We start from the raw sequence: 27,854 nt of genomic DNA, 5'->3' as shown, positions 1-27,854 counted from the left end.
AAGTAGCCTCCAAGACTGCTTGCCCTATACATTTACCGGAAATCTTCCAAAATCTTTCATTTCATAGCACTATTTACTGCAGTATTCAGCTTTAGCTGTAGGTAATGTCTGTCCACCACCACGGGTACCTCAGTTTGCATCTCCTGGTACACCCACCACTCTCCTAGCAACAGCTAGTAAATCTTACAACCCAGAGCTAGTCACACCGGAATTTTGTGAAACGGTGTGAGCTGCAACACAAAAAAGTCGGGGTTCTGGAGAGCCATGGCCCACTCCCCTGCTTGCTTTCTGCACCCTTCATTTCCATTTTCCAGCTTCCCTTCCACCAACAGAAATTTCCTTCTCCCTTGTGTCTGTTTCCATTAAAATATACTGAACTACTGGATGCCACGTTAGACCAAGAGCTTTGCTGGATTTTGCTGTGGTTTGGTGTCAGATTTACATGTGACACAGTAACACCTTCTCACTGTATCTTACCACGAACATGTGTTCATCCACCTGTTTCACAGCCCTGCATGGAACCCCTGTCTCACAGACCAAGCATCCAGGAAGCAAGTGACTGGCGAACATCACTGAGAGCCCTACCTACCCTTGCAACATATGCCAAGCAGTCCACAGATTTCAGTTTCGACACATGGAAGTTTATAAGTCCTCAACTTTCTTTTTCTCTTTTAATTTCTTATCCACTTTCTGAAGCGTGCTGCTTTGCAATTTCAGTTTTGGCACATGTTTTGAGAGCTGTCCCTCAGTGCACATTTGCTTTTTGTTGTCTTTTGGCAAAGCACAAGAGAGGTGGATTTTTCTTCTGCTCTGCATCAGAGAAGATCAGATTTGGAGAAAACCAAATACAACCTTCGGCTCTTTGAAAGTAATTCCACTTCTTTGCCAAAATCCCATTTTTCAAGTTTCTAGTGTCTATTTTCCTAATGCAGCTACTCTTCCCCTGCTCTGTCGCTGTCTCTACAAAGCCACTGCTCATCTCTTAATGACTCGTCATTTCCTCACCTCCTTCTGCCTTGAAAAATTTAACTTGTGACTGCAATTCAGCCGCCTTCGGTTACATTTTTCAAAGATACCATTGTCTTTTTTGGATGCGTGTCAAGCCCAGCTCTATCTCCTCTGACACAGCCAGTCCCCAGCCTGAGTCATCTGCCTGCCTTGTGCTCCCACATCCTCCCTGCCCGAGTGCGGGGAAGAGCCATGCCGGCAGCCCTGCGCAGCCACCGGTGACTCAGGCTCTCCTCCCCACTCTCTTGCCTACCACCGACCCATTTCCTCCTCACCAGCTCCTCCTGGCATCCCGACCCGGAGCCGCCAGGCTCCAGCCCCTAGCTGAAAGCTGCTTTCTACCATTTTATACAGAAATAATAATAAAATTTAAAAAAACCCAAACCAAACAAAACATAAGCATGTTTTAGCAACTTCTTAATTCCGCTTAAGTCCACATTTCAGGACCCAGCTGCAAAACTCTACGCTGAATTGCTCAAATCAACCCAAGGGAGAGGTTTATACCTCTACCCTGGACTCTGCAGCACAAACAGAGCTTGTGCTTGTAATGCCCCATTATCGACACCAACCCACGGACCCTGGTTGGTGGTAAATTCCTCAGTTAAGGATGATAATCGGAGAGCTGGGAGCACACCAGGTCCCGAGCATGCACCTGAGGTCCTGTCTGCACTCCAGCCTGCCGCCCACTTGCGTCAGGAAGCAGACCGGTTGGGAAATCACGTGCAGCTTCCATTTCAATAACATCACCTCCTTGAATGACACAACCTAAGCTGACAAAATCCGTCTCCAGTCCCCACCCAGGCTTTTGTCAGCCCAGCAAGAGACGCTGGGTGCACAGTCCTTGCTCTCAGAGCCTGAGAACCAGCACTGGCAAAACTCTGCTGGGCTCAGGCTACCCCTCTGGGGCGCTGCTGCTGCGGCCAAGGGGAAAGGTGACTGACTTGCCTTCCCTAGCTCCCCTTTCCCCTGCCAAACACCATAAACACGCCCAACTTATCCCTGCACCACTACTTCCAAGTGGACTGGGAACTGGCTTCTTAACAATTTCCTCTCTCCACCTCCAGCTGAAGGCATCAGCCTTCCCTCTCCGTGCCTCGCTGACTCCTCACATCTAATTTAATCTTTCTCCCAGCACTTAAAAATACATACACTTTTACTAGATTAATTATGCTGTATTTTGCCGTGGAGCAGCACAGTACAAAACCTAACGATGCTGCGTACTTAACACCAAGCAGGGCAACGCAGCTGCAGCTTTAAAGTTCTGGTCCTACAGATTGTCCACAAGTGTCCTCCCTGCTAGCCCATGGCGGGAGAAACAGAGACTCGAGGCCATTGGCACGGTCTGGGTGAGCCTCTAGAGCTCATGCTGTCTGCTAGGAGAGATTAAGACTTGCATAAACAGAGGCAAGAAATATTCCAGACTAAAGTCAAAGCGAGGATTTGCTCATTTCAGGCTTAACAGAGGCCAAGCTCTAGTGCTCCAGAAAAGCTGGAGAATCTCAGCTCACCAGGTTAGTTTTCTTATGTCTGCTGAAGTTCTCTCTCCCAGTGATAGGGGTAGTGTTTGAACTTTCAGCAAAGACGTGAGGCAAAGCATTAATCAAAATGCAACTGAGCAGAATTTTTTTTTTTCAATAATAAAACCAATGGTATTTTGGGAACAGCACTGGTGCATGACTTGTGGCCTCTTTCTCACAGAAAAAATGCACCATGCCATTTATTACTAACTCTGATCTCAAACCATCCTTTTTATAGCAAAAAGATTGTGTCTGTTTTGGGCGCATTTATTTCTTGACTGTCCCAGAATACTCTGAACAGCACCTGGCTCTGCGTGTCTCACTTCCCCTGGCTGAAACCTGAAGCTGATTTATTAACTGCAAAGAAAATGCATGGGCAAGAAGTACTGTTTTTACTAAAAATCTCACATGGGCTCTTATTCCTGGAGACAGCTCTAGTCCTCTGAGCAGCTCTGTACTCCTATGCAAAACTGCATTTTCACTTCCTGATCTTTCAGCCCATGCCTCAGTGTCGATCGTAAGTCATCACCCTCTCTGACTGCAGCTCAGACACCTACACAACGTGCCCGGTGGCCTCTGGGCAGTTCCCAGAAGGCAATCATTTCTAACGCAGAAATAACCCTGCCCAAACTGCTGGTCTCAAAGGACAGACTAGCGATTGAACAGTACCCCAAAAACTGAACAACCTCCACCTACGCGCAACCTGCCCCGACCAGGGAGCACAAGGGGAGGTGTGATGGCCGATTCTTGTTCTGCGCTCTGAGCCTGCCACACCGCCTGGGTGATGCCGTTTGCTAGTACTGCAGAGAAGCATTAGGATAGAAGGCAATTAAAAGCTCCTAGACACTGTGCTGGAAGTCCCAAGCAGCAAGCGACAAGAGCAGGTCACTGGTGACAGGATTAACCCTGTAAAGGTAAAAAGCAATCTTAGGAGGTGTCAAGCGCCTTGGGTTTCTGCCAGCTCCAGCAGCAGCAGGGAGTGCTCAGCACCATGCAGGCTCGAGCTACACTATTTCCTCCCTCTTGGCGTTTCAGTCTTCCAAAAGCAAGATTTTCCATCTCCTCCTGCTCTTTGCGAAGCCCCAGCACTGTGCTCCTGACATGTCACACCCTCCACGGACTCTGCTGCAGATGGGAGTTGCCCTAAGGGAATCAGCCAGTGTTGGTTGGGGAGGGGAAGGGGGTGGTCCAATTTTGTTAATTTTGGCTTTCCGTTTCACAAAGGTGGCAATGGGGTCATTCGGAGGACTTTTTTTTTTTTTGTTTTTTACAATATTTTGTGGTATAGCAAAGTTTTTACATCTCGGATTTTTAATTTTTTTTTTTAAACTTTATCGTACCTTAAGTAGTAGGAAATAAAGATATTGAAAAAGAAAACAACATTTGCAAAACCACGTAATATTGTAAAACAAAAAAAGACGGGACTTACCTGAGCCCCTAACAGGGCACTCGGGTCTGCAGCGGAGGTCTGTGGTGGGTGTGACATCGCCAGCACAGTGCATGCCACGGCATCGCACAGAGAGGCGGCCAGCGAGCCTGGCCTTTGCCGAACTTGAAAAGGAAAACAAAAGCTAAGTCAATGACGTGCCCCAAGCCCCTTCCTAACCTGCTGCTATACGGGACATCCAGCACCGGAGTCTGGGAGGTGGGTGCCGCTCAACGATAACGCACCAGAGCAAGGAGCCGGAGACCTGTGTTTGCTGCGCGACTCGGACCTCTTAGGCATCCAAATGCACATTTCACCGGTGAAGCACAAATAGCGTGATGGTCAGAGCGCACCACTGGGCTCCTGCTCTGCCGAATATCTGGCTACTTATCCTTAGGGTCCCAACTGCATGTTTTTGCACCTAGCTCTAAGCCCCAAGCTTTACTTTTGGTCTAAGCCTCTCCCTGGTTTTCTTTCTTCTCCTCTATAACTACTCAACCCTCCTGAAGACCTGTAAATGAAAACCTCTGTGCAGAAAGCCCATTAGATGTAAATGAAGGCAGCAGCTAATTGCTACATCTTCAGAAAAAAAACAATGTTCTGGAAAAAAAAGGAACAATTGGAAGGTCTGTCTTGCCAGGCTCTGACCACTGTCACCTCCAACTGAAGCGTAAAAGACTCCCCAACATTCAACCAAAGAAAAGTGATAGTTCATAAAGCTGAACACACACAAACGCATTTATCAGCATGATCCGTTCCCGGATGGGCAACAATGACTGTTTTGATGTTGTGAGGTGTTTCTGGGAAGTTTCCTTTATTCCTGGTTGAATGTGTTGTGCTTTGGGTTGGTTTTGTGTTTGGTTTGTTTGGGTTTTTTGGGGTTTTTTTTACACAGACTCATTCTCTCCAGGACGTTTCTACAGCAGAGCATGACTTGCGTTACGCCCCATTCCAGCAATCAGATCAGTGCATGCAGATCTCAGCCCATACAGCATCCCGCTGACCCCGGCTCTCAGGCCAAGCGGATCCAGCTGCAGGACTGGGACCTTAACTGTGAGCTCCAACATCCACGCACCAGGGTAGGGCTCAGTGTTTACAAGGCAAGACAGACGAGACCTGCCTTTGCTTTTTGGGGTTGGTTGGGTTTATATGTTCAGTAATCCCTCATCCTTTTCTTTTTTTTTTTTTAACATTTTCTTACCTCATCTTTTATATTAAATCGCGACGGTTCTTGTCTGCTTCGGTTTGACCTCCTAACCCCATAAACATCAGGATATTCTTCCCACATCTGCAAAATAAACAGACCATCAGAAGGCCTGCTTCACCCCAATTATTTCTGACATTTTAGAGAAGTTTGATGGTGAATGTTTGGGGTTTTTTTTAAATCAACATAAAACCATTAGGGAATTAGCAACTAGCAGATGGACACTTTAAAAACTGGCTGAAAAGGATTATGATTATTTTCAAGTATTTGGTAACACTCTAAAGCAGCATGTTTTATCTCAACATTTTCTTTATAGCGGTCCATCCTTCCACCAGGGTACAAATTACTCTCCAGCTCATTCGGGCTGAAGGACAGAGCATTGAGACAGCCAGCCCTCTGCAAGCAACGGTGCTGAAGGAGACAGCACCTTGCACGCGGAACGGATGGACTACCAACACAAAGGGACAATTCGCTGTCGCTAACAGCTTCCACCACAATTCCTTTCTGTAGGGAAAACCCCACCAGCTGCCCAACGAGCCTGGTGACAAGACATTGCCAGCAGCAACTGTAAAAATGAATTCTGTGGCCCAGCCTGGATGGCAAATGGACCGGGGCACCCTGTTTTCTGGGGAGGCAAGGTGGCAGGACTGCTGGTTCTTCTCCTGAATGCACTGATGCGAATGTGGTTTGGCAGCACAGGACATGTGGATGTGCAGAGCTGGCTACTGGGAATGGTTGTGCTCTATTTTCTGTAACCAGACCCTAAATAGTGTAATACACCACGTACAACAGCATGCATCTGTTCTTGCTGGATGGACAGGAGAAGGGGGAGACAAGAACTGATGCTCTGAGGGATATGAATGCAGAGCTGTGTTGGTGACACAGGACACCAGAAGCTTTACAGGGCAGATACAAACCACCAACATGCCTCTCAAACACCTATACCAACAATCCCTCTTCTCCCTCAGCAAAGCTTATCCTCTTACAGTTTTCTAAACCTATTCATTCTCCTTCTGCTTCTCTCTCCCTCCAGTCCTCAAATGTCTCTGCAAGCCACTGGCAGGAAAATGAAATCAAAATACACTGCCAGATACAGCAGTGACTTGGGATTGAGAGCGTGACAAATACAAAGCTGCAGCCCAGCAATTTTTCTTCTACTGTTAAAGCAGTAATGGGATAACACTGCAATGGACAGATTGCAAAGGTGTATCTGTTGGGCACGTGTGTACAGAGAGATAAATTCACATGAAAGAAAAACTCGAAATACTCCCCGAACCGTTTGAAGAACTTGTCTTTTCATCTTTTAAATGGGACAGTTTTTGGATGAGGGATCGACTCCCATGACAAACCTGAATAGCACCTAACGCAAATTAACCTCGCCTTCATGGGTGTATCTAGACAGGAACACAAAATAAACAATAATATAATAATTAATTGCATTGGTTATTCAAGGGGAACAGGTATCAACATGCCTAGGCCAAGCCTAGCTAAGGAAAACACCCATTAACAGAGAAATTAAAGAAGGGAGAGGCTTTCTTATTAGAGGGTGCCCTGACCTTTTCATGTTTCATCCATGCTAATTATCACCCTGTATATGGATGCGCTCCCTCATAGGATAATTTTAACGTTTATTGTTAGGGACATGCTCTTAAAAGCCCACAGAGGAAGAGAAAACTTCCTTCAAGTCCCCACTTATCAACAAAACAGAAATTTTAAAATTGTGTTACCACGACTGCCTTATAAACGCATCCTTCCACGCCAGTCTGAACACGGGAGATTTAGCCACGACCTGAGCTGACAGCCCAGAGATTCATGAGGGGGAGAAGCCAGTAACAAAATCCTTCACTTCTCCCTCGCAGGTAGGTGGGGAGCGCTGAAAGCACCTTTCTCCTCAGTCTATACGTACATAGATGGCAACTTTCTCCATAAAACTCAATCCCGCAAACAAGCTGTGCAAAGTGCAAACCACGGCTAAGGACAACAGGATAAGTTTACGCACCACAAACAAACCCAAACTGACTGAACCCGATTTTCCTCCCTCCAAGTAAACTCGGTTCACTGAGTTCCTGCCTCCAAATCGGTATTTGGGCTCCTCTTCCTCACCCACACTACACTGTGTTACTCAGGTGTCTCTGTCCCTCGGGTACAGCGGGTGACCAAGGCACAGCTTCTGCACTGGGCAGGTGCAAGGCCAACCAGTGCAACGCCAGCCACGTGCATCGGACACCCGCAATCCCTTTTCCTCCCCATGCAGCCACAGGCGGAGGGCAAAGCTGGCTGCATGAGGGGGTATTGCCAGGGAGTAGCTGGGAAGCTGCAGAAAAAGAAAAAAAATCCAAAAAACTACAACAAAGAACCACTGTTCTGGATATAGTAAATAGTAAAAAATAAATAGCTTTTTTCTTCCTCTTTTTTTTCTTTACTTTTTTCAAAGAGGAAGATAGTGATGGAAACAAACCAAAGTGGCCCGAGTCGTAGACAAGCATTCTCCTGATTACGTATCACACAAGGAAGCTTTACTACTACTGAGGGAGAGGAGAGACAGGAGAGTGGAAAGACGGAGGGAGAGGATGAAATGACAGGGTCACGTATTGATGACGGGTGCCTGCTCCTCCTTCGCACCAGTCAGCCCCATCACTACCTATGTGGTGCCCAAAGGGTTGTCCCATCAAACACACAAGCTCCTGCTCACACGGACGACACCAGCAGGGCACAAGCACGCAGAACAAACAGCCAACGAGTGACTTGGGGACACCAGAGGTCTGAGGCTGTTTGGTCAACGTGCAAAGTGGCAGGGAAGTTGAAGACAGCTTTGTTAAGGTCCTGCTGCCTGCCCTTTCGTGGTGGGTACAGGGGTAACACAGCTATGCAGAGCAGCAGGGGCAATACCTTTTTAACATCTGCTATCCTTTCCTTCTTAGAAGCTGGTTTTTCTTTGGTTTCAGGAGGGGTCTGCTGGCATTTTGAACCCGTTGATTCACTTTCGGATTCAGACTGACTTTCAGAGGACTCCGAGCTGCTGTTTGACTCGCTGCCCTGCTCGCTTTCAGACTGGCTTGCAGAGTCAGAGCCAGAGGCTTCTTCGGATGCCGAGTGACTGATGGTAGAGAAAGAAGAGATTACATTTTAACTGTACTGTTACAGCTTTGAAATACGCAGCGAGCAAGTCTGAGCCATGTCCAAGCTACAATAGGCTTGGAATAGCCTAAATGCAAGTGTGAACGGCGTCGTCCCAAACATGCACGCTAACGCAGATGCAATTCCTTCCCAGGACAGGCACTGAACACCTGGGCCAGACTGCAGGCTCCAAATCACAGTACGCTGTCTCCTGCTCATCAGCCAAACCAGAAAGAGCGGTGGTAACATGAAGGTAAGCATTAGTTGTACCACCAGCACAGGTCCTCCAGGGAGGATCCTGCTCGCTCAGAGCAAGCAAGAATAAGGTATATTGAGAGCTGGAGTGTCCAGAGACCATCCTGCTGTATTAGCAACAAGCAGCAGCTCTGGCATGGCTCTCCACTACACCCTAGTATGGCCAGTGGTTCAAAAATCCAACATCCAATTTCTGAGACAGGCCAGCACCAAATACTGTATGTAGTAAATATCATGTTTCTTGCAAAAAAGAATAAATTGAGCAGCAGAAAGGAGCTTATACAGACATGTGGCTGGGGCAGGTCCTATTTAAAGGATTACACCAATGCTGTGCAGACTGCATTTCTCAAGTATCCAATAACGGGGGAGCAGAACATCAAATACGTGTATTTCTCCTTTTTTTTTTATTTTTCTCTGACATTCAAATGTGTTAATATACAGAATATTCACTTAAATGCAGGCTCCTCAACAAAACAAAGAGAGGTCGAACTATTTTAGGTGACCAAAATATGCAAAATACCTTTGCCCAATCACTCCAACATCTATTTTTCATTTAAAAATCCAATTAAAGAAACCAGAAAACTCATTACAGCATATAAGGCAGCATTACAAATCCCACTCTGTCAACAAAGCAAAATGCAGTGTGGCAATAATAAGACTGCAAACCTTTTGAACAAGGAGCATCTCTTTCCAAGTCAGCTCCTGATCTGCAGTGAGATGCTTTTGTAATATTTAAGGACATGCTGCAGATGCAACATCATGAAAACAAGAGTCAGGAAAACTTTGCAGAGGGAAACCAGACTTTTAATTTTTCTCCCTTTGTACAAAACTACAAAAGTAACAAGATCCATTAAAGGCTCTGCTCAGATTTCACAACTCAAGAAAGAAATAATACAAAGTCAAAAAAGCAAAAGCACAGGTACAATTGCATACAATTCTACAGAAATCAATGCACGCTATAGATGGGATCACTAGAGTCAGTTACTATTCATAGGTAGATCCACATGCAAATAGGGCTAATTCACACCATGGAAAGAAGTTTTGTGCTCAGATAAAATATTTTTAAGGTATCTGTGAAACCCAATGGTGCTGGCGGCCCCCAGCAGCAGAGCTGCTCCTGTCTCCCTGCACAGCAGCTCAGCTCCCGGCTGCTGTCTCCCAGGGAGCGGACAGAGGGCAGCAGCCGAGCGCCGCCGGAACCTGCTCCAGAAATCCCTCCAGCACAGGGCGCGCAGCCAGGCTCCCTGCCGCCATTTTACAGCCATCCCTCTTCCACCATCTTGCGATTTCCTTGCGGTGGTGGCTGCTGCTCAGGGTCTGTTGCAAGTCCTAAAATGGAAGGGTGCAGGATGCGCAGGGGAGAAAGAAACAGTGGTGAGCGAGAATTTCTAAGGCTGAAGTAACAGAAACGAAGCCTTTTCAGGAAGGAGCGGAGGGTGAGCCATGACAGACGGTTGCTGGTTTCATCATCCCGGCTTGGTTTCAAAGGAGATGAGAGTATCGCATTGCTTCCTCCTAGCATGGCTGGAAAATCCAATTGAACTACCACCCTCCCAGGCTGCCTGTGCCTGTCCCGTTCCTATCCGTGATAACCAAAGGCACAGCTGTCTCACTACATATGCCCTGCCGCCACATGTCCCTTCCTCTGCAACTTCCAGTCCCCTCTTCTCCGCCACGGCCCTCCATCACCTCTCCCGCTACACCCCACTGCAGCACCATCCACCATGTCTCTCCCTGCTCACCTGCAGTTCTCCCATGGTTTCTCACCAAGCACATCCATGCATTTGCTGACATCTGCTTCCAGTGTCCCGCTCAAACACATCGCTTTGCAACCGAGTCTACTTAGAGCAAGTGACGAAACTTCTCCGTGGGAGAATTTTCAGAGTTTTGGGTTTTTTTCAAGAAAACCAAGGGAATTTATTAGGAAACATTGCCACACCACTCAAGGAAACGATGGTCCAGCAGCTCTGGGGACAGCCGGTTTCCACGGGCAGGGCTCAGCAGGACACCATCCCGCAGAGCCTCCTGCGGGGATGGGGACTCGACCTCCGTGCAAGAATGGGATCTGGAGGGATCCAAACCTCCACTGTCACAACACAAAGTGGCAACAACAGGCTCTGGTTGAGTCATAGTGGCATCCCACGTTCCACAGGGATGCACAAAAGAGGAAGACACTTTTCTTATATTTATTAGCAATAGCTGGAAGAAATTATAACAAGCCAGGCTAGACTGAGGCCAGACGGCTTTGGCAGTATTTGTTTAAAGGCAGAACTGCAATTACTGGCCTCCTCCCACTCTGGAGCTCTTTGTTTCTCAAGGCTTTATTTCAAGGACATAGGGACACAGCCTCTCTGCACATAGCCATAACTCATGTGCTTTATCCACAACATTATCATCTGGACACTATAATAATTTTTTTTTCCCCTCAAGATGTGAACTGTGTCGTCTGAAAAGAGGGCAACTTCTCTAGTGACAGAGACAGATGACACACACATCTGCACGTCCAGGTATGCATGCGCTTGCCCTACTAAGGAAAGAAATGTAGATGAGAAGCGGTATGTCCTTTTTTAATAAACAATCCCTTATCAAGGCCAAAGAATATGTGCTTGTCTTTACTTCTACAATGATAGAATGAAAACAGAGAACTGGAAAGACTAATTCCATAAAATAATCTTTTCTAACTATCACCGAGACAATCAGGAAGCATTTCTACCTGCCAACAGAGTATAAAGGATTAGCAACATCATATGTCAAGTCAGGCCTTACACTGTACATAACTGGAGATTAAAGTCCTCATTTCAGAAGCTATTTTTGGAATATGTCCTGCTTTAATGCCCCTAAGCTAACATCCAAACAAGACCTACTTTCAATTAAACTTATAAGTGGGGGATAAGCTATAATTAATTGTCACAAAAATCACAATTTAACCAGTCCACCCCCCTCCAAATTCAGCAGAGAAAAACCCATGAACATCAAGAAAGCTACAGCTGGACCGTTGGTAACTCCCTTGAAGTGAGAAACTCCTATAAAAATTGAGATCTGCTAAGACTAAGCCAAATATTTTCCCCTGATTTCTAAGAAATACTTCAGGCTATAATTCTGTTTTAATTAAGAGCCTGCTCCTGACTTGAGGGGGAAGAAAACCAAATCATCCCTTACCAAGAAGGGCACATTCCTTCCAAGAAATAAGTAGCTGAACTGCAGCGATAAGACCCTTTACAATCAGGCATCTAAGTTTACAAGGCAATTACAGCATGCCAGATGCCTCTTGCCTTAGCATTTAATATTTCACATATGACTTCATTTTATAGGGGATCATCTTCGCTAACAGCAACAAAACATTTTATAAGCTCTCAACAAGTACAAACAGTATATACGTTTCCAGGAGGTGAAAGACAAGCTGAAAAAATGACCCAATATGCATTTCTGGAACCAAGAGCTGAGAAGGAAACAGCTCTAACAGGGACCATTCTGTCCCAGACTCTAAAATTTGGCTTTTGATAGACAGACCTTGAATTCAGCCAGGGGGATAAAGGAGGATTAATGACCCAAGACCCTCCCCACAAAGCCAGGCTCCTCCTAGCTTTGAGAATTGTTGTGAACATTTTGAATCTAAACAAGTTTGAATCCAAACAGCAATGTTCCACTGGGCTTCGCAAGCTCAGCAGGGACTCAGCACCAGCAAAACAACCCCGTGCAGGCTCAAGACAGTCCTTGGCACAAACTCCCAGGGCTGGATAATATCAGGGGCTGGATAATATCAGAAACCAAGTTTATTGTTCCCCTTCAGCTAACATAGCTTAACCCTTACGTGCTGTTGGACACAGCTTCGCGAGTCCCGTGGATAACTGACACCCAGGTGTCCATCCACGTCTCAGCTTGCTGCCACTGAAAGGCCAACAGCAGGTAGATGGGAGATGCCTCCCTCTCTCCCACCCATCCTCTGCAGCTCATGTCCCCAGTACTCACCGTGTGCCGATGCCAGCACTGACTTCTCCATGAGCCATCTGAACTTGGTAACAAATCAGGTGACTAGCCCAGAGAAACAGCAAAACAGGTCTCCATTGACTTCGCGAGTAAAATCAGGACCAGGCCCTTACAGGAACCGACACCAGTGGAAGTATACTACATTTGGTAGCACAGACGAGTCGCAGAGGAGAAAGGGGACAAGCCAGACCCCAATTTTGGGGCAGCAACAAGCCAGGTGCAAGCTAGCCACTCAGTTAAGCCACCCTTGGGTCCCCAACATCCCTCTCTGGCAGACCGCAGCCAACTGTCTGCAGCAGCTCAAACATTCCAACTCCATGGCAACCTTCAAACATACACGAGTGGGGTCATGTGCCAGAACCAGAGGTCAGCCCACCGGACCTGCTGCCATATGGTGCTACCAACCCATGGCACAGCAGCAGGCAGGCAACCTGCGATGCTCAGAAGTGAGCGGGATGTCTCTCCAGATCAGGTGTATCTCTCAGATCCAGCTCTACCAATAAAAGAGGCTTCTCAGACCCCACAGCTCTTCAGCAAGGGCTGCCAACCTCACCCATCCACCAACAACACTGGCCCTAGATTTACTCCAAAGCTCAGATCAGCAAAGCCAGTGCAGGCCACCAGTTTAAACTATTTTAACAGATGTGTCTTCCTAAAGTGACCTACACACAAACCGTTGTACATGCAAAGGCACCATGACAAACCACACAAGATGCTAATGCACTGACTCCGCTGGATACCGTGTTGCTGTTAAACATTTCCTTTGAATATCTGATCTATAAACATGATGTTCCCTATTATTATATATAAATATATATGAAACATCTACATATACTGCAAATAAAAACAAACACCATCAGTAAATGTTGATGTATGCAACCAAGTCACGCAGTAGCTATTAAAAAAGCACCAAACCACATTAAATTTCATCTCTAGGTTAAACAAGCCAAGGAGAGAAACAAAAGACTGATTCTGGCTATAGATCATCTGATGAAGAGTGGATAATATTTGATAAAGAGGGGATAATACTTGGACCACAGAGGACCAAGAACTTCATGGGATCTGTCCCTTGCCTTGGGAAAAAGCATGAGCAAATCTTATAGTAAGCGTAGCCAAGGCCATACAGACAGTCCACGGACCTTGCAGGAGGGCTAAGTGAATGACACTCAGATTGTGATACTGGAGATAAATTAATTCCTAGTTTTTTAGTTCATTTTATTCTCAAAATCTATTAAAAAGAGTGATTGGTGCTTGCCTGCCTCCCAAGGCAAAGGATTGTCTGAGTGATAAGCTTTGAGAAGGGTCAGTCAATGCCAGAGCTTTTCCCAACTTACTCCTGCAGGCAAAAGCAGAAACGGGGGGAAGGGAGGGAAGAAAAATATTCCTGCTACTCTACTACCTGTACCCACATGTCGCACATATTTCTAACAATGATCGGTCCCAAAGAAGGAACTTAAACTGGAATATACTAAATGCAGCCAGGCTCTTCATACTGTTTAGAAATGAGTCTCCAACAGCTTTCAATATGCACAATATAATTTGGTCAACTCTGGGCAGACTTTCAAGGGGCACAACAAACTCTCCCAAGGTTACAGGGTTGTCCCTACCAGATAACCAATGTGTCCTTCAAAAAAAACAGGGAAAAAAAAATATTTCCCCAACCTCATCTTGTGATCAGCAACTTTTTTTCTTAAATAGGCAAGTGAGAAGAGTTACCATGAAGAATAACTGCTTCTTTCACATGTGACTGCAAACCTTGCTGGCAGAGGTTGGGTGTTAATTACATTTACACAGCACTAGGCATGACAGGGCCATGGTGTTACTGTAAGGACGGGGGATTATGCCCTCAGCAGGTATCCTACCTAAATAACCATTTGAATCAGGATGTGAGGGTTTCCAGCATGGCTCAGAGGAAGGAAAGGGAGGAGGCAGAGGGAAATCTTCACATACATTCTGGCCACTGCTACTTGCCCCAGCACAGGACTACCCAAATGCCAAAGGCAAAGCAATCCCGAGCACACAGTGAGCTAAATATATCCCTCACTGCTCTGCTGCAGCTCCCTGTAAAGCACACTGGGCTGTCTTGAATGACAAGTATTTGCCAGAAGTGGCGTTTTTTTTCTCGACTACAAAGACACCACATTCTGCTTGCATAAGCAAGCAAAAGGAGCACTTCATTCATGATTGGGAGAGCTGGCTCTCTGGGCTCTGATCTTTGAGCCAGAGGCTGAAAAATGCCTGGGATGCTTAGTGGGAAAAGAAAAAAAAGCAAAGAAAAAAAAGAAAAACCAGCACAGAGACAAAAGGAGTCACAACCCGTCTGCTTGATTAAGGAGCACCATTGAGAATCTCCAAAGGCGGCATCCTTCCCCTTCCCTGCACTGAAAGGAAGGACAATTGCAGCTCTCAAGGTTTTGAAGAGGGCCTGCCTCCCTCCCTCCCGGGAAGGCAACAGAGCGTTTCAGCCCCACATCTACCATCGGCAGGAGGACCCGGGCTGGCTCCGGGCAGCACCCACCACCGAGCCAGCCCCCCCTCACCCCGGGGCACTCTCCTCTGCCCGCAGCTGGGCCACAGCACGAAGGGAGCTCTGCACACAGGCAACACCCCACTTTGTGCAAAGGGCATGTAGGTACATGGGGGGACTGCTGTGTGCACATACAATTTGGGTTTACACTAGTACAGAAAGGGTTTGGTTTTTTCTCCCTTAACATTTGCAAACTTCCTTTAAAATCTAACAGATTAAAGAAACACAGTAATACGGAAATTTAGGACTCAAAAATCATTAACAAGAACATGAAGGTGCACAAATTCCTTTCTGGTTCCAGATGACCTGCAGTTCAGAAGAGGGGAGCCTGACCTGGCCATAGGGTTTTATTTCAAGTAACTTTTAAAAGCTGGTTTTAACCAAGAGATTTAAGGCTCATCATTAAGCCTCTGTTTTACAGACAGCACACGCATTCATAGCTCTCAACTGGTAACAACTGTGTAGTTAAGAGCAGAGGTTCCTCCCCATGAGAGAGATGCAAATGACTCCTGTAATTAATATATTAGCAATTCTATTAAGTCATCTATACCTAGCAATAAGACTTGCAAGAAACAAGTAGTTACAACACAACTTTTTCCTAAGGAACCAGGTGTTCTGGAGTAAGGGGATTCTTGCCATTGCAACACACTTGTTCATAGCCGGGGTAAAGGTTCAGGAGCAATGTAGTGTTCAGCATCCTGCCTGCAAAGCGCCTGGTGCTTGGCAAACATACTCCACAGAAGCCCTGCCAAGACCAAATGCCGTGCGAGCGTTACCAGCACAATACCAGAAGGGAATCCAACATCACTGTTTCAAACTTTTTATTTCTTTAACCTTAGAAGTCAAGGCCAGAAAAACACATACTACAGCGTAGATTCTCTCGGCCCACAGGTAAATATAAAGCAAGCTGTATGTTGAAAATTGTAATTTAGCAACAGTGCTGCACAAGCAGTGATAATGAGAGCTACTGCACATTTGGAAAGCCTCATCAACATTTTGCTTATATCCAAAAGACACTCCCTGCTCCAAGAAAAAGAGGCATTAACAGCATGACACTTATAAAAGCTTCATTGCAAGTCACTAGATGTGACTTTTTCATCTAGCCTTTTTTGCTTTCATTTCAAGGATCCTTTACAAGATACAAAGGCAGACTTTACAAGCACACCACTGCCTGCTGAAAGAGCATCTTCAAATGGCATTTCAGCACACATCTTTTAATAAAAGCACACCAGAAAAAATTTATGTAAGACACCATGTCAGTAGAACAGTACATCCTTTGCTAGAAGGCTGCTTATATCTAATTATGGTAATCCAGGCCATCCCCTCCCTCAGTGCCGTGCTGTTTGTATTTATTTTCCTTGAAGGAAAGGAGAGAGAATGCAGAACAGAGTCCTTCTCCATCCGTTATCACCATCTTCCTGAGCTGGATTTCAGCTAGGGGCAATGGGAGATTTAGAAGCGCTTCTCCATCTTCAGAACTTAATGGACTAATTTAACATTGCAATTCCTGCCTGTTGTCTGCAACAGGAAACAAGATACAGTGGATATACACACCTCCAGGTTATGTATCAGGAGATGCAATTGCAGCATAAAGCTACCAAATCCACCCAAAGTAGTTTTACTTTAGCTGTCTCGAGTCCAAAAGCAGCAAGGCCATGGCATCAGAAGCTTCAGTCCAGTCCCTACAGGCCTGCTCAGGCCCAGGTACTTAACCACCTGGCAAGTCTCACTGCATAGGTACCCTCATCTGCTCCTTAAAACTAGCAGTGATAAGCCTGAAAAGAGAGACATGCCAGTATAAAAATTCCTCAGAGACAGGCTTAGCAACTCAGTAACCTGCTAATCATACGAACAGCTTTCTGAGACGAGGGGTGAAACATAAAAACAGAGATGGGAACTGGTTTCTCCCTGTACCGAGTAGGAGAGATTAAAACCAAATATCGCTGCCTTCCCAGCCCTCCCTCTGAGCCCTCAAACTGAAGCTAACAGTGGAAATGTTTGTTTTAACGCAATACATGGTTATTGCAGCCCAAATGTGAACAGCCCTGCCGCTCCCAAGACACACGTGAGATCCCGTGTTCTCAGCAGTGCTGTCCCCTATGATCGGTGGGGGTATGACCCTGTAGCATACAACATTATTTCTCCAAGCCGTGGGAGAGTTCAGCTTCAGCTTGTGTAGGAATTGGGGGAAGGTGCAGGTAAAGGCAACTGTTGCCCTCAAAGTACAGGAGGTAAAACATCAACCCAACAGAAAGCGGAACAGGCTCTAATCTACAATCTCAGCAACATCAACTCCTCTTGGCTGAAGGGACTAGTAAATTTAGGCAGGAGCACTGCAGGAGCACGCGTGCGCACACGTGCACACAGGCAGAGCAATGCCCCAGCAGCCGCACACGCTGTGTGCCACAGCAGCGTTTTTGCAGGATTACAGAATCACCCAGGTGAGCTCTTTATTCCTATTTTTCCATTTTTATTCAGGAAAATGGTCATGCATTTAGAGAATACATAAAATTTCATTAATTAGCTTAAGATGTTTAACAACAATACAGAAAAGATCAAACTTCAGCTAAATGTAGCTTCTTGCAGTTGGTGAGCCTTTTTTACAGCGCTGCATATATTGTATCCACTCCTGGCAGCAATAACAAAACAGGAAACGGAGAAGTTGAAAGTCTCAGAATTGTGCATTTGTAATGAGATGAGACATTTCCTTCGAGAGGGTAATGTGAAACAGAAGTAACAAAGCAAAACAAGAACAATCTCCTTTGTGCTGCACACAGATTACATCATTATTCATATGAATTCCTTGCACATTATTCCTTTTGTGTCCTGCACTGATCACGCATTTTCCCTTTTCAAAAAAGCCTCCGGAGAGTTTCATAAAGGGTTAAAGCTTAAAAAGGAGGGGGGGGGGGGTTGGAAGTCCTTGTTAAAGAATCCAGCAGTGCAAATGAAACCGAAAGACTCGGTACGTACACCATGGCCACAACAGCTAAAAAATAATCCATCAGCCTGGATGAAAAGCTGAAACCCAGAGTCAGAGGAATTTTAATAAATGTTTAATGTTTCCGCTGAGCTCAGAAAAAATCAGTTGCAAAATGCACACTGAAAGCAAGGGCAAGTTTTTGTGATTTAAGGATGCTGAAATCCATAGTGCTATTAAAAAAAGGCCAGATGTTCCAGGAATACTACAGTATTCTGTAATTCCTTTCAAAGTTAAAAAAAAAATGAAAAAGAAAAAAGAAAAAAGCCATACCAAAAATAACCCTGCTCTTTTTCAAGTCACTTGCTTCTCAAAATAGCCTGCGCTATTAAAAAAATAAAAATAAAATTAAAACCCATGCCCGCCAGACGAGGGGAAGCAAGGGAAAGCAGCAGCAGCCACACACTCCAGAGCCACACTCCCAGTACATCCCAGTACACCCAGCAGAGCCTGGGGCTTGTGTGGGAGAGCCCGCGCGGCGTGCGCAGCCATCATGCGCAGTCACAGCTCTGCCGCCGCACAACCGCCACCGCCGTCCGCCTGTTACCAAGCGAGCGCAGCCAATCGCCGTCCCCAGCGAGCACAAGATGGCCTTTGAACTCCCCACCAGCAACTTCCTGCTGTTTTTAGAGTACACACAGTGCAATGCAGTATGTCTGTCAGCTATGCGGCACAAAGGAACAGCCATTTTGTGACTGAACTGGACCCGCACCAAAATGCCAGGCAGTGCAGCCTCCCCCTCTCCTTTCACAGGGAATCAGGGCTTCCTGAGCGCTACCGAAAACAAGAAAGGGATGCCCTCTGCTTCCATCGGCAGCCAGGGAGGGCAATTTTTGTTTAACGTCTTCATTTCCCTTCTCCTCCCCCCCCAAGTCCTCTTTCGTATGTAACTACATCTTCATAAAATGGCTGCCACGTAAAATGAGGGTGTTCTGCTCTGCAAGGGCTGCAGCACATGCTGCAGAGCACTCTGCCTCTGTAAGGTGGCCACCGAGCAAAATAACCGCCATTTCAGACCTCAGACTTCCAGCTCTCTGAACAGAAAACAGGCTGAGATCTAACCCACCACAACCTTTTTTTCCCCCCCCAAAAAAGGATGTTTTAGTGCTAGAGAAGCCAAGAGCTGGACACAGATGCAAGGGTTTGTTCAGTCCTACTGCTTCTGTAGCAGAAGCCGTTCCCACACCAGGGTATTTAGGCGGTGCAAGAGCAACTGCAACAGATGCAGGGTGGGGGGAAACAAGAGGAACAACGTATCCACCGTACGTTACTTGCTATACCCTACAACGCTCACCCCTGGACTTCAGGGGGACCCCAGCCTGCCTCTCACCTCTGCGGTTCACATTTGGGTTGCACCATGCATGTACCCTCTCACACCATCTGCCTTTCAGAAATGCAGCACAGAAGATGCTAGAAAACACACCAGGGTTTTGTTGAATTATTTAATGCAAGTCCCAGATACACAGGCAGTGGTTATTAGTAACTGCAGCATCCCAACTTTTATCCTAGGTGGAGAAAGTTGCATGAAATCAATCAGCTTCAAGTTTGGAAAGGCTTACTGTCAATACACAAAGGACAGGTGTTGCTGTTCACCTACAAAGGCACTGAGTACACCCCTCAGCTTACAAACTGTAAAGAGTTAACACCATTTCCCTTCCCAAGGGTAATCATCTGGTTTGGGACAATTTTCAGGTATTTTTGTTCATTCAGCATATACCTTGGCACTTTCTCAGGACTGAAAAGGTAGGAGCTAATTCCAAACATATTCCCCAGTCAGGACACTAAGGTAGTGTACAGGAATTGTATTTTCTTCTGCTTTAACACCTTTCTCTAGTCCTGCATTTTTGCTTCTCCAGCCCAGGTGAGTGGCACCAGCCCATATCCACCTTTTCCACCCATCTCCATCACCCAGGCCTCCCACCAGGGATTATGTCACAGGGCTTCACGTACTTCCACGGGTATCGAGCTGGTCTCACGACTGGGCAGAAAGCTGGCCAGCAGCACGTGAAGTGCAGACATCAGTGCATTTCTGGGCTACAGTAAAGCAAAGTGGTGGCTTTACTTCCTAGAAATCATTTCCCCTACAACTTCAAGTCAACCTCAGGAAGTAAAGCCTATTTTACGACATTCAGCTGACTCACAGCTCAGAAATAAGCTCGACAGGGCTCACTTACAAATATCCTGTGGTCAATTGTTCCCACACTTCAGGTAAATGGATGTTACACACAGCAACTTTATTTTGAGAAAAAACATTGTGAAGGGGGAGAAGGGTAACCTCACACAACAGGTGTCACATGTAAATTCATCAATTATTATAAATAACCTTTCAATGAAAGCACCAAAAGCACACATGAGAGACTATGCAAATATAATACCCCTAAAGGACAAAAAAACCCCAAAGGTCTTCCTTCTGTGGAACTACTGCGAGATGTCTCCAATTTTGTCTCCTATTCAAGCATAACATTTCTAACAACAATAAAATACCTTAATTCAGATTTCTTGAACAAATTATACCTATCATTGCTCTTGCTGATAATCTGAACTTTAAAAAAGCATAAAGATTTAAATAAGCTGAAATGCAAGTAATTTTTTTAAAATTGAGTTTTTAAGCAATATTTTGTGTGCAGTATTTATAGTAATATAAAGATAGCATGGTTTGAAAGTCTGATGTGTTTTTAAACTGGATTATTCTAAAAGCTCTTTACAGGTGCTATATGTAATGCTTCAACAGTCCCTGAGGCTAATTTAGTTAATATTAATTTTGAATTAAACAAACTTACCCATATCCATTTTAGGATTTAAAATCTGACTGCAATTTTAATACAACTAGAACACCATCCAAGTTTATGCTACAAGGTTAAAGTAATTTGATAATATACATATTCCCACAGTATTTCAAGTTTGTGTGTTTAATGAAGGTTAAATACTGGACATCAAGAATACTATTCAAACACCTACAAACATCACATAGAGCACATGTGATACAACAGACAGTTCAGAATTCTTTTTTATTAATGTTGGTTAAAAATTACTGAAGACAACACCAGAGAAAAATAAACAGGCCACGATCCAATTAAAATTAACAAAATGCAAAATTCAAGTGTATTTACAAGCTAGAAAACAAAAATGCATATAGTTTAATTTCCAATATTTGAAAAAGCCGATCCTTTAAATACAAAATGAGCAATTCAGTAATTATACTTCTGCATTCCTAGCAAACATTTCGAGTATTTCATACTTTTCCCCACATCAAGGTTAAGTTTATAAATATCTGTAAAGAATCTCATTACTCAACAAAAGTAAATAAAAACACTCCGAGCAAAAATATATTAAACAGACAAGCAAAGCATTTGGAGCCTCTTGTTAACAGTCCCAGCATATATTTTATAATACGAAATGGTATGACCAGCAGGAGAAAGTCTGGTTAAATTGTATCAAAATATTCTAAAATACCTAAACAATACCAAAGTTCTATAAGCTCAAATAAAATTTGAAGTAAGGGGTATCAGACAAACAGACACTTTCCAGTTTATATTTTAAAATGAGCTTTTTTTCATTCATGTAACTTTTTCTTGTGTCTATTTACTATAATTTACTACTACACCAGGCTTCTGTATGGCCCTCAGTTAAAGTTTAGACTTCTGAGATTCTTCAAAGAAAAATTTGCCTTGTATGTAAAATGGTGCAATGCAGCAATGGCTAAACCGACAAGGTCATTTTTCACAGCACAAAAAACCTAAAAACTGAAATTCAAAAGCTGAAAAAACATAATACAGAGAAAAGGGCTCCCCTGAATAAAGGTACAGTACCTTTTGACTATGACATGGGCCCTTAAGTCACAACACAACTTTCACAAATTGCTACCAAAAAAAATTAGGGTGTGGCATGCTAACAATCTCAAGGTCATTCCTTAAAAAGGAAGCAAAATCAGTAAAATGTTTTGTATTAAGCACTGACAGTAACCCAAGGCTGTCAAAGTAAAGAGGGTATTCACAGGTTTTACAAAAAAAAAAAAAAAAAGAAAGTTGATAGATCATACCTCGATGCATTGCTGTGGACTGAACCCTCCTCTCCTTGGCTTTTGTCCTTATTTCTCATCATCTTTTTATTCTTAAATATTAAGAGGGGGTCAGGGGTGTCTGTTTGCTTTGAAGTCCTGTGCCCAGGTATTTACTGTCAAAAGTTGAAAGAAAGGTAAGGTCCCAGTTCGTTTCACTGGCTTTCATTATCAGGAACAAAGTCCTGACGCTGCAATGATATTGTTACAACAATACACAACACTGATCAACACAGCAAAACAGAGATTTAAAACAAATTATCATTTTTAGAAGAAAAATCCGAGAATAAACACAGTAGAGGAGCATCCTGCAAACTTTCCCAAAGTAACACTGGATGCAAATAATCTCTGTATCTTATTGCGTCATCCCAATACAGCTCAAATCGGTCGAAAATCAAAGTATTCAAAACGGCAGAAATCTAAAAATTATTATTATTAATTGCTCACCTACCTGATCCATGCACCGCCGCCAGGACCAAGTCGATATTAGTTTCGGGTAGTGGAAAAACATTAGATCCAAAATATTTAAAGTTATAGCGATAAAATACGAATTTCAGAGAATGAAAAAAAATATATATTCTAATCCCAAAAATATGCTGCCGATAAAGCAAAAGAAGCGATAATTAGTAGAAAAATGTCCGGGGGAAAAAGCTCATTAGGAGAGCGCACAAAAATGGAGGTACGCCATGGCTTCTAAGCTGGAAAAACAACGACCTGGGCTCTCTCCACGGCTTCTTCTTTCCAGCAAGGCACGAAAAGGGAGCCCTCAAAAGCTGCTTTTCTGCCCGAAAAAGGTCCGCTCAGCCCCCGATTAGTGCCTAGGAGAGGCAAGGGGCTGTGGGGGCCCCCTGAGGCTGCCCGAAAGTTAGGGAAAGTTGCGTAAAGTGTTGGGGAAGGCACGGAGCTGAGCGCGCTCTCTCTAAGGCACAGCCGCCATCTAGAGCTCCTTCCCAGCTCTGAGCTCTGCCTTTGATTGACACTCTCTACATTTACCCCACAACTCAGGTGATGTACCATAGACCCACCCCTTCATTTCTACCAAAAAAAGAGATAGCCTCCACCTAAAGGGTGCCTGCTACCCCCACAGCCCTGGCTTCTTCCAACTACCCCAGCTGGAGGGGCACCTTAACCCCATGTGGCTCAGGCACCCTTTTGAAACCAGAAAGAAGTGGAATTTGTGCCTTTTGTTTTAAAGATTTGCTAAATATTTCAGTGCCTGGGCTAAAATTACTTCCTCTCTGGACAGGAAGTGGTGCTGTTACAAGCCATTTTGAAAGAATGGAAGTGGAGCTAACAGCCATGCAGCCAGCAATAACCCACCTTGGGGCTCACCCCACCCAAGGGGTAGCTTTTTTCCAATTCGGTGGCAGTATCCCCAGACAATAGGTTCTCCATTTGTCACCCAACACTGACACTTAAAGCTTGGGAGAAGGGCAGCAGGCGCTCCCAAGGGAGCCCCACATTGCTGATACCCCCCTCCAGCTCGATAGCGCCTCCCTAGTGGTTTCCCCCCACAACAAAAATCCAACAGCTATACAATTTTCATCGGTTACACAAAGGCACTACTGTAAGTTAAGTCTGACACCATTAAAAGGGTTATTTCAAATTCCCATTCTTAACCCATTAATGTTCGTTAACAGATTTTTAACACAACAAATGAATTTTAAAGCCATATAATAGCCGAGCTGTAGAACTGGAAATCAAGCAACACCTCAAATACAACATCCCAGCATAAAGAGGATGTATCACAGAGGAAATGGAGGAGATTCAAGCATCCCCTAACGTCTTGTACTCTGACTACCAGTTGTCTTCCCACAAGCAACAGACTCGAAGTGCAAGGACATCTTGCATATTTGTAAGCATCACAAGAACACAGTGAAATCAGACATTGGGGGACAGCTGGGGGAGGCAATGGGGTAACGGGGTAGTTTGGGCTTCTATGCAGACATCCATGGCACAGCATCCCAACAGCTTGAAAACACAGGCTTCTACCAGTAGAACCAAGACAGTTCCCGTCAACTCCTCCACACACTTGCCATTCATATCCTCCAACAGCCTATCATCTTTCCACATCAAGAGGTTTGAGTAGGTACTCTCTGCTGCCACAGTCCATCGTAAAAAAAAAAAAATCACTTTACCAATTATTTACACAGGACCCCTTGCGCCTAAGCTACAAGAACTAAAACACGCAATGCAAGACCATTCCAAGCAATTTTGGGCAACACTAAGGAAATCCACTCATCTGAACAGGGATCCCTTTAGGTTGGTCCCACTATCCAACTCTACCATATTAACACATGGCAAACCCAAACCTAAGCAAGCGTGTATCATCAAAATAGCTAGATTAAACAAGTATGAACAATTCATCATGGTAAAAACGGGTATTTACAAAGAAGTCTGAGCAAGCCAAATGGTTAAAACACACAATGAGGCTTTGTGTGTATTTTTTGTTTGTTTTTAAAAGAAAACACCTAGGCTATCCAAGCACCAGGTTTGTCATATTGGCCCTCCAGCATAAAAAAAAAAAAAAAGACAACTATGAATTTCAGGTGAAACATACATAGGAAGGTGGCTACAGTTTAACTATTTGATCCACAAGAAACTTGAAAGAAAATTGGTTTTTGAACATTAGAACCATTTCGAAATTCATTTGGAAAGGTTAACATGTCATCTGTAGCAATATGAAAAATAACTCAATTTTTTCCTCATCAAATACATGGTACAGTATCACACAGCTAAGTCTACATTCAATAGCGGTAAAGCAGATTGGACACTTTGTACAGAACAATTTTGAGACAGAATAGACTGTTCAGGAAGTATGTTGTCCAGGAAATCTGTTGAAAAAGTTTCTGTACCCATATGCAACCGAAGAAGCATACCTAAAAAAGTTACACAAAACATTCAAGTACTCCTTTATTGTCTTATTTGCCCAGCCTTCAACTGATATCAATTCCATCTTAAAATAACTTCAGAAAGTTCAGCAGAAGTACCCTGACAATAGGCCAAGTACTGAAAAAACCCCTAACATTAACTGAATGAACAAGCCAGCAAATAAAAATTCATTGGAAATCATGGCAAAGTGAAGATAATTTGCAAATGAAAACCACATTTTACATGAAGTATAGCACAAAATTTTACCTTGCCTTTAGTGCTTAGCAGCTACAGTATTTCTCACTTTAATAGCAACCAAAAATGTCACCCACTTCAATAACACAATAAAAAAAATATTCAGCCAGAAAGGACAAACACAAAGTGTGAAAGAAACCAAAACCTTTTATTAAGTCACTTCCAAAAAAACATTACATTTTCTCCAAAAGGGTAGCAACAGATCTCTTAGCAAATGAATTTGCCTGTTATGCATACGTAACCCAGGAGTAAAATTTTGCCACCCATTCCTCAAAAAGATCCATCACTGGATAGTCACTGATAACAGTCCCCTGATTAATTCAATTGCAAAGTCCATTTTGACAGGATGATCACAACCCAGATCTTCTCTGGTTTAGTAACACGAAAGTCCACGTTTTAACATCCTTTTCTTGGACAGACATATCACAGCACTCATGCATTAGTCCATTTCCTCAACCTCTCAATCAACAGTGGAACTGCCATCTTGGTGTCTCATTCGTAGACTCCTTTTGACACTCTTCATCTGATTGGATTCTTTATGAAAAATTAAAAGAAAAATGCTGTTGGAATACAGATCACATCTTTGAACTAAGACATTCAACTACTGTACCTTGAAGATAGTTTAAACATATAACTGATGCTTCATTCCATATCACACATTCCAGAACATCTACTTTTATCATGAACAATGTCAAATCATCAGTTCAAAAGTCAAAAATACAAACTTAAACAAAATTATAAAGAAGTAGGGTAGGAATTATTAGAAGTTCAAGAACCCTTTCAGGCTCTATAAATTCTACTTGTCATTTCTCCATAGCTTTAAAACACTAGAGAAATCAATAGTGAGAAATCCAAGATATTTGCTCTGGCAACCATCTTTATTGGACTGACCCATCTACTAAAGCTGACACTGCTTAGTAGAAAACCAAGTTTAATTATAATTAAAGTCAAAATTTTTAACTGCTGTCCATGCTCCTTTCTTCAAAGGCATAGATCTATCAAAACCAATGTAATAGGCATGAAAACCGGTTTCCTCTATACAGATGGTGACTGGAGACAAGACATTCCACCATCTTAACCAAGTTTTCCAGCTCATGAAAGACATACAGTGCAACAGCAAACACACACTTATAAACAAACGGAATGACTGGTTTAGTTACTAGTAGGAAAGGACATGTTAGAAGTCAGATGAAAATGGTAATAAGTTACACTAGTTGCCTTTAGCAAGGCCACCATATTACTCCTGATCCATATTCCAACTTTACTCTTCATATTACAACAACAAGCCCACAGGTGAGTGACAAACCAAACTGAATAAATGACTTCCACATGGATAAATACAAACCAAATGTTCCCATCTTTACATTTTTCTTCCAAGAAAAATAAGCTCATATACTTAAAAAATACTACTACTCTTTCTAACGTGCAAAAATCAAGTACAGGAAGTTACTAAGTGTTAAGAACATCGTTTTAAAACCAATGCTAACTGTAGAAGAAACTGACATACAAAAAAGGTTTTAAAAGGTGATTTTGATTCATGATTTTGAGTACCTGCACTGCAAAGTCAATTCATTCTTTTGAATGTGTATGGCTTTAACCTCATTTTAGCCTAAAAGCCAACTCCACCACTATGTTGTTCCCCTGATAATCCTGGGCAGGTTCTTACAAGTGATGCAGAAATTACCCACAGTACAGCAAAAATCAGTGGAGCCATCTAGTGGTCTCTGCCTCATCATTCCAGTTTCCCCATTCTCATTTCAAAATAACCAGTTAGAGCAAACAGCTATGGATGGAACCAGTGCAACAAGCCTCAGTCTGACTTTCATAACTGCCCATATATCCTGGTTTATATTCCTCTGTAGACTTCCTTGTTTTAAATATAATGGAAAAGTAGTACAGCACATAGAAGTGGAATGCAGGATCTGGTAATTCACACTGCATTGTGCAACATGTGTAGTTGTAACAATGTTCAATCATGGGATCTTCACATTTTCAGAAATAGAAATTGAACGCTCAGGTTCGCAGAAAATCTTTGTTTCAAGCATTCAACTCATCCTCAGTTAAGACAGGAATTAAATATTGTGCAAGATTTTCCCACACACACACTAAACTGAAGAAACAGTTTTTTGGGGCTCTTTTGGTGGGTTTTTTTAGTTCTTATTGGTAAACTAACCTAAATGGATTTGAAATTAGGCATGTGAAGAAAAACTAAAGCTTTGAATATGGTTTGATGCTAATGCCTTGACTGAGGTACCAAAACATGAAAAATAAACCACCACAAATTTGTCCATTATTGTCATAATCAAATATTCAGAAGTGGAAACCCCATAAATAAGACCTTTCAAATAATTTTTATAGATATTGTAAGAAACTTAACATAAGCAAATTTAATTACTTGCATCAGCTTTCCCCATCTCTCAAAAATATAATTTAGTTACATATTAGTCAACCTTAAAAGGCCCTTTTCAGTTGGGTTAGCCTTCTGCCTTAGACACTAATGAGACCTGCCAAAAGCAATTTAAGCACAAGTTTCCCTACTAGGTTCACCTACATTTGGTTGTACCAAAAACTTTGTGAGTAACCCCACCGCATTCATTCTAAACTCTTCTCTTGACTTTGTAAAATAATTAGCAGTAAGTAAACAGTACTG

General features: G+C 43.7%; 1 protein-coding gene across 11 annotated transcripts in view; it reads right to left on the bottom strand.

The window, feature by feature from the left end:
• Window positions 1-27,854, bottom strand: part of CHD2 (chromodomain helicase DNA binding protein 2) — an 87,562-nt gene that overhangs the window by 33,242 nt on the left and 26,466 nt on the right. For 7 of the 11 annotated variants that reach the window (XM_054837184.1, XM_054837185.1, XM_054837186.1 and 4 more), the window contains 4 exons: window positions 22,530-25,738; window positions 22,061-22,194; window positions 8,045-8,252; window positions 5,153-5,239 (listed from right to left, as the gene is read on the bottom strand). In XM_054837184.1, the coding sequence (XP_054693159.1) occupies window positions 5,153-5,239; window positions 8,045-8,252; window positions 22,061-22,122 (357 nt within the window). In that variant the 5' untranslated portion in view covers window positions 22,123-22,194; window positions 22,530-25,738. Of the gene's footprint in view, window positions 1-3,954; window positions 4,077-5,152; window positions 5,240-8,044; window positions 8,253-12,496; window positions 16,817-22,060; window positions 22,195-22,525; window positions 25,739-27,854 lie in introns of those variants that run through there. The other 4 variants (XM_054837182.1, XM_054837190.1, XM_054837188.1 and 1 more) reach the window with 4 other exon arrangements.

The sequence above is a fragment of the Grus americana genome, chromosome 10 (genome assembly GCF_028858705.1).
Source record: "Grus americana isolate bGruAme1 chromosome 10, bGruAme1.mat, whole genome shotgun sequence".
Taxonomy (NCBI): domain Eukaryota; kingdom Metazoa; phylum Chordata; class Aves; order Gruiformes; family Gruidae; genus Grus; species Grus americana.
The sequence above is the reverse complement of the archived record's forward strand: the minus strand, read 5'-3'. Positions and strand labels throughout refer to the sequence as shown.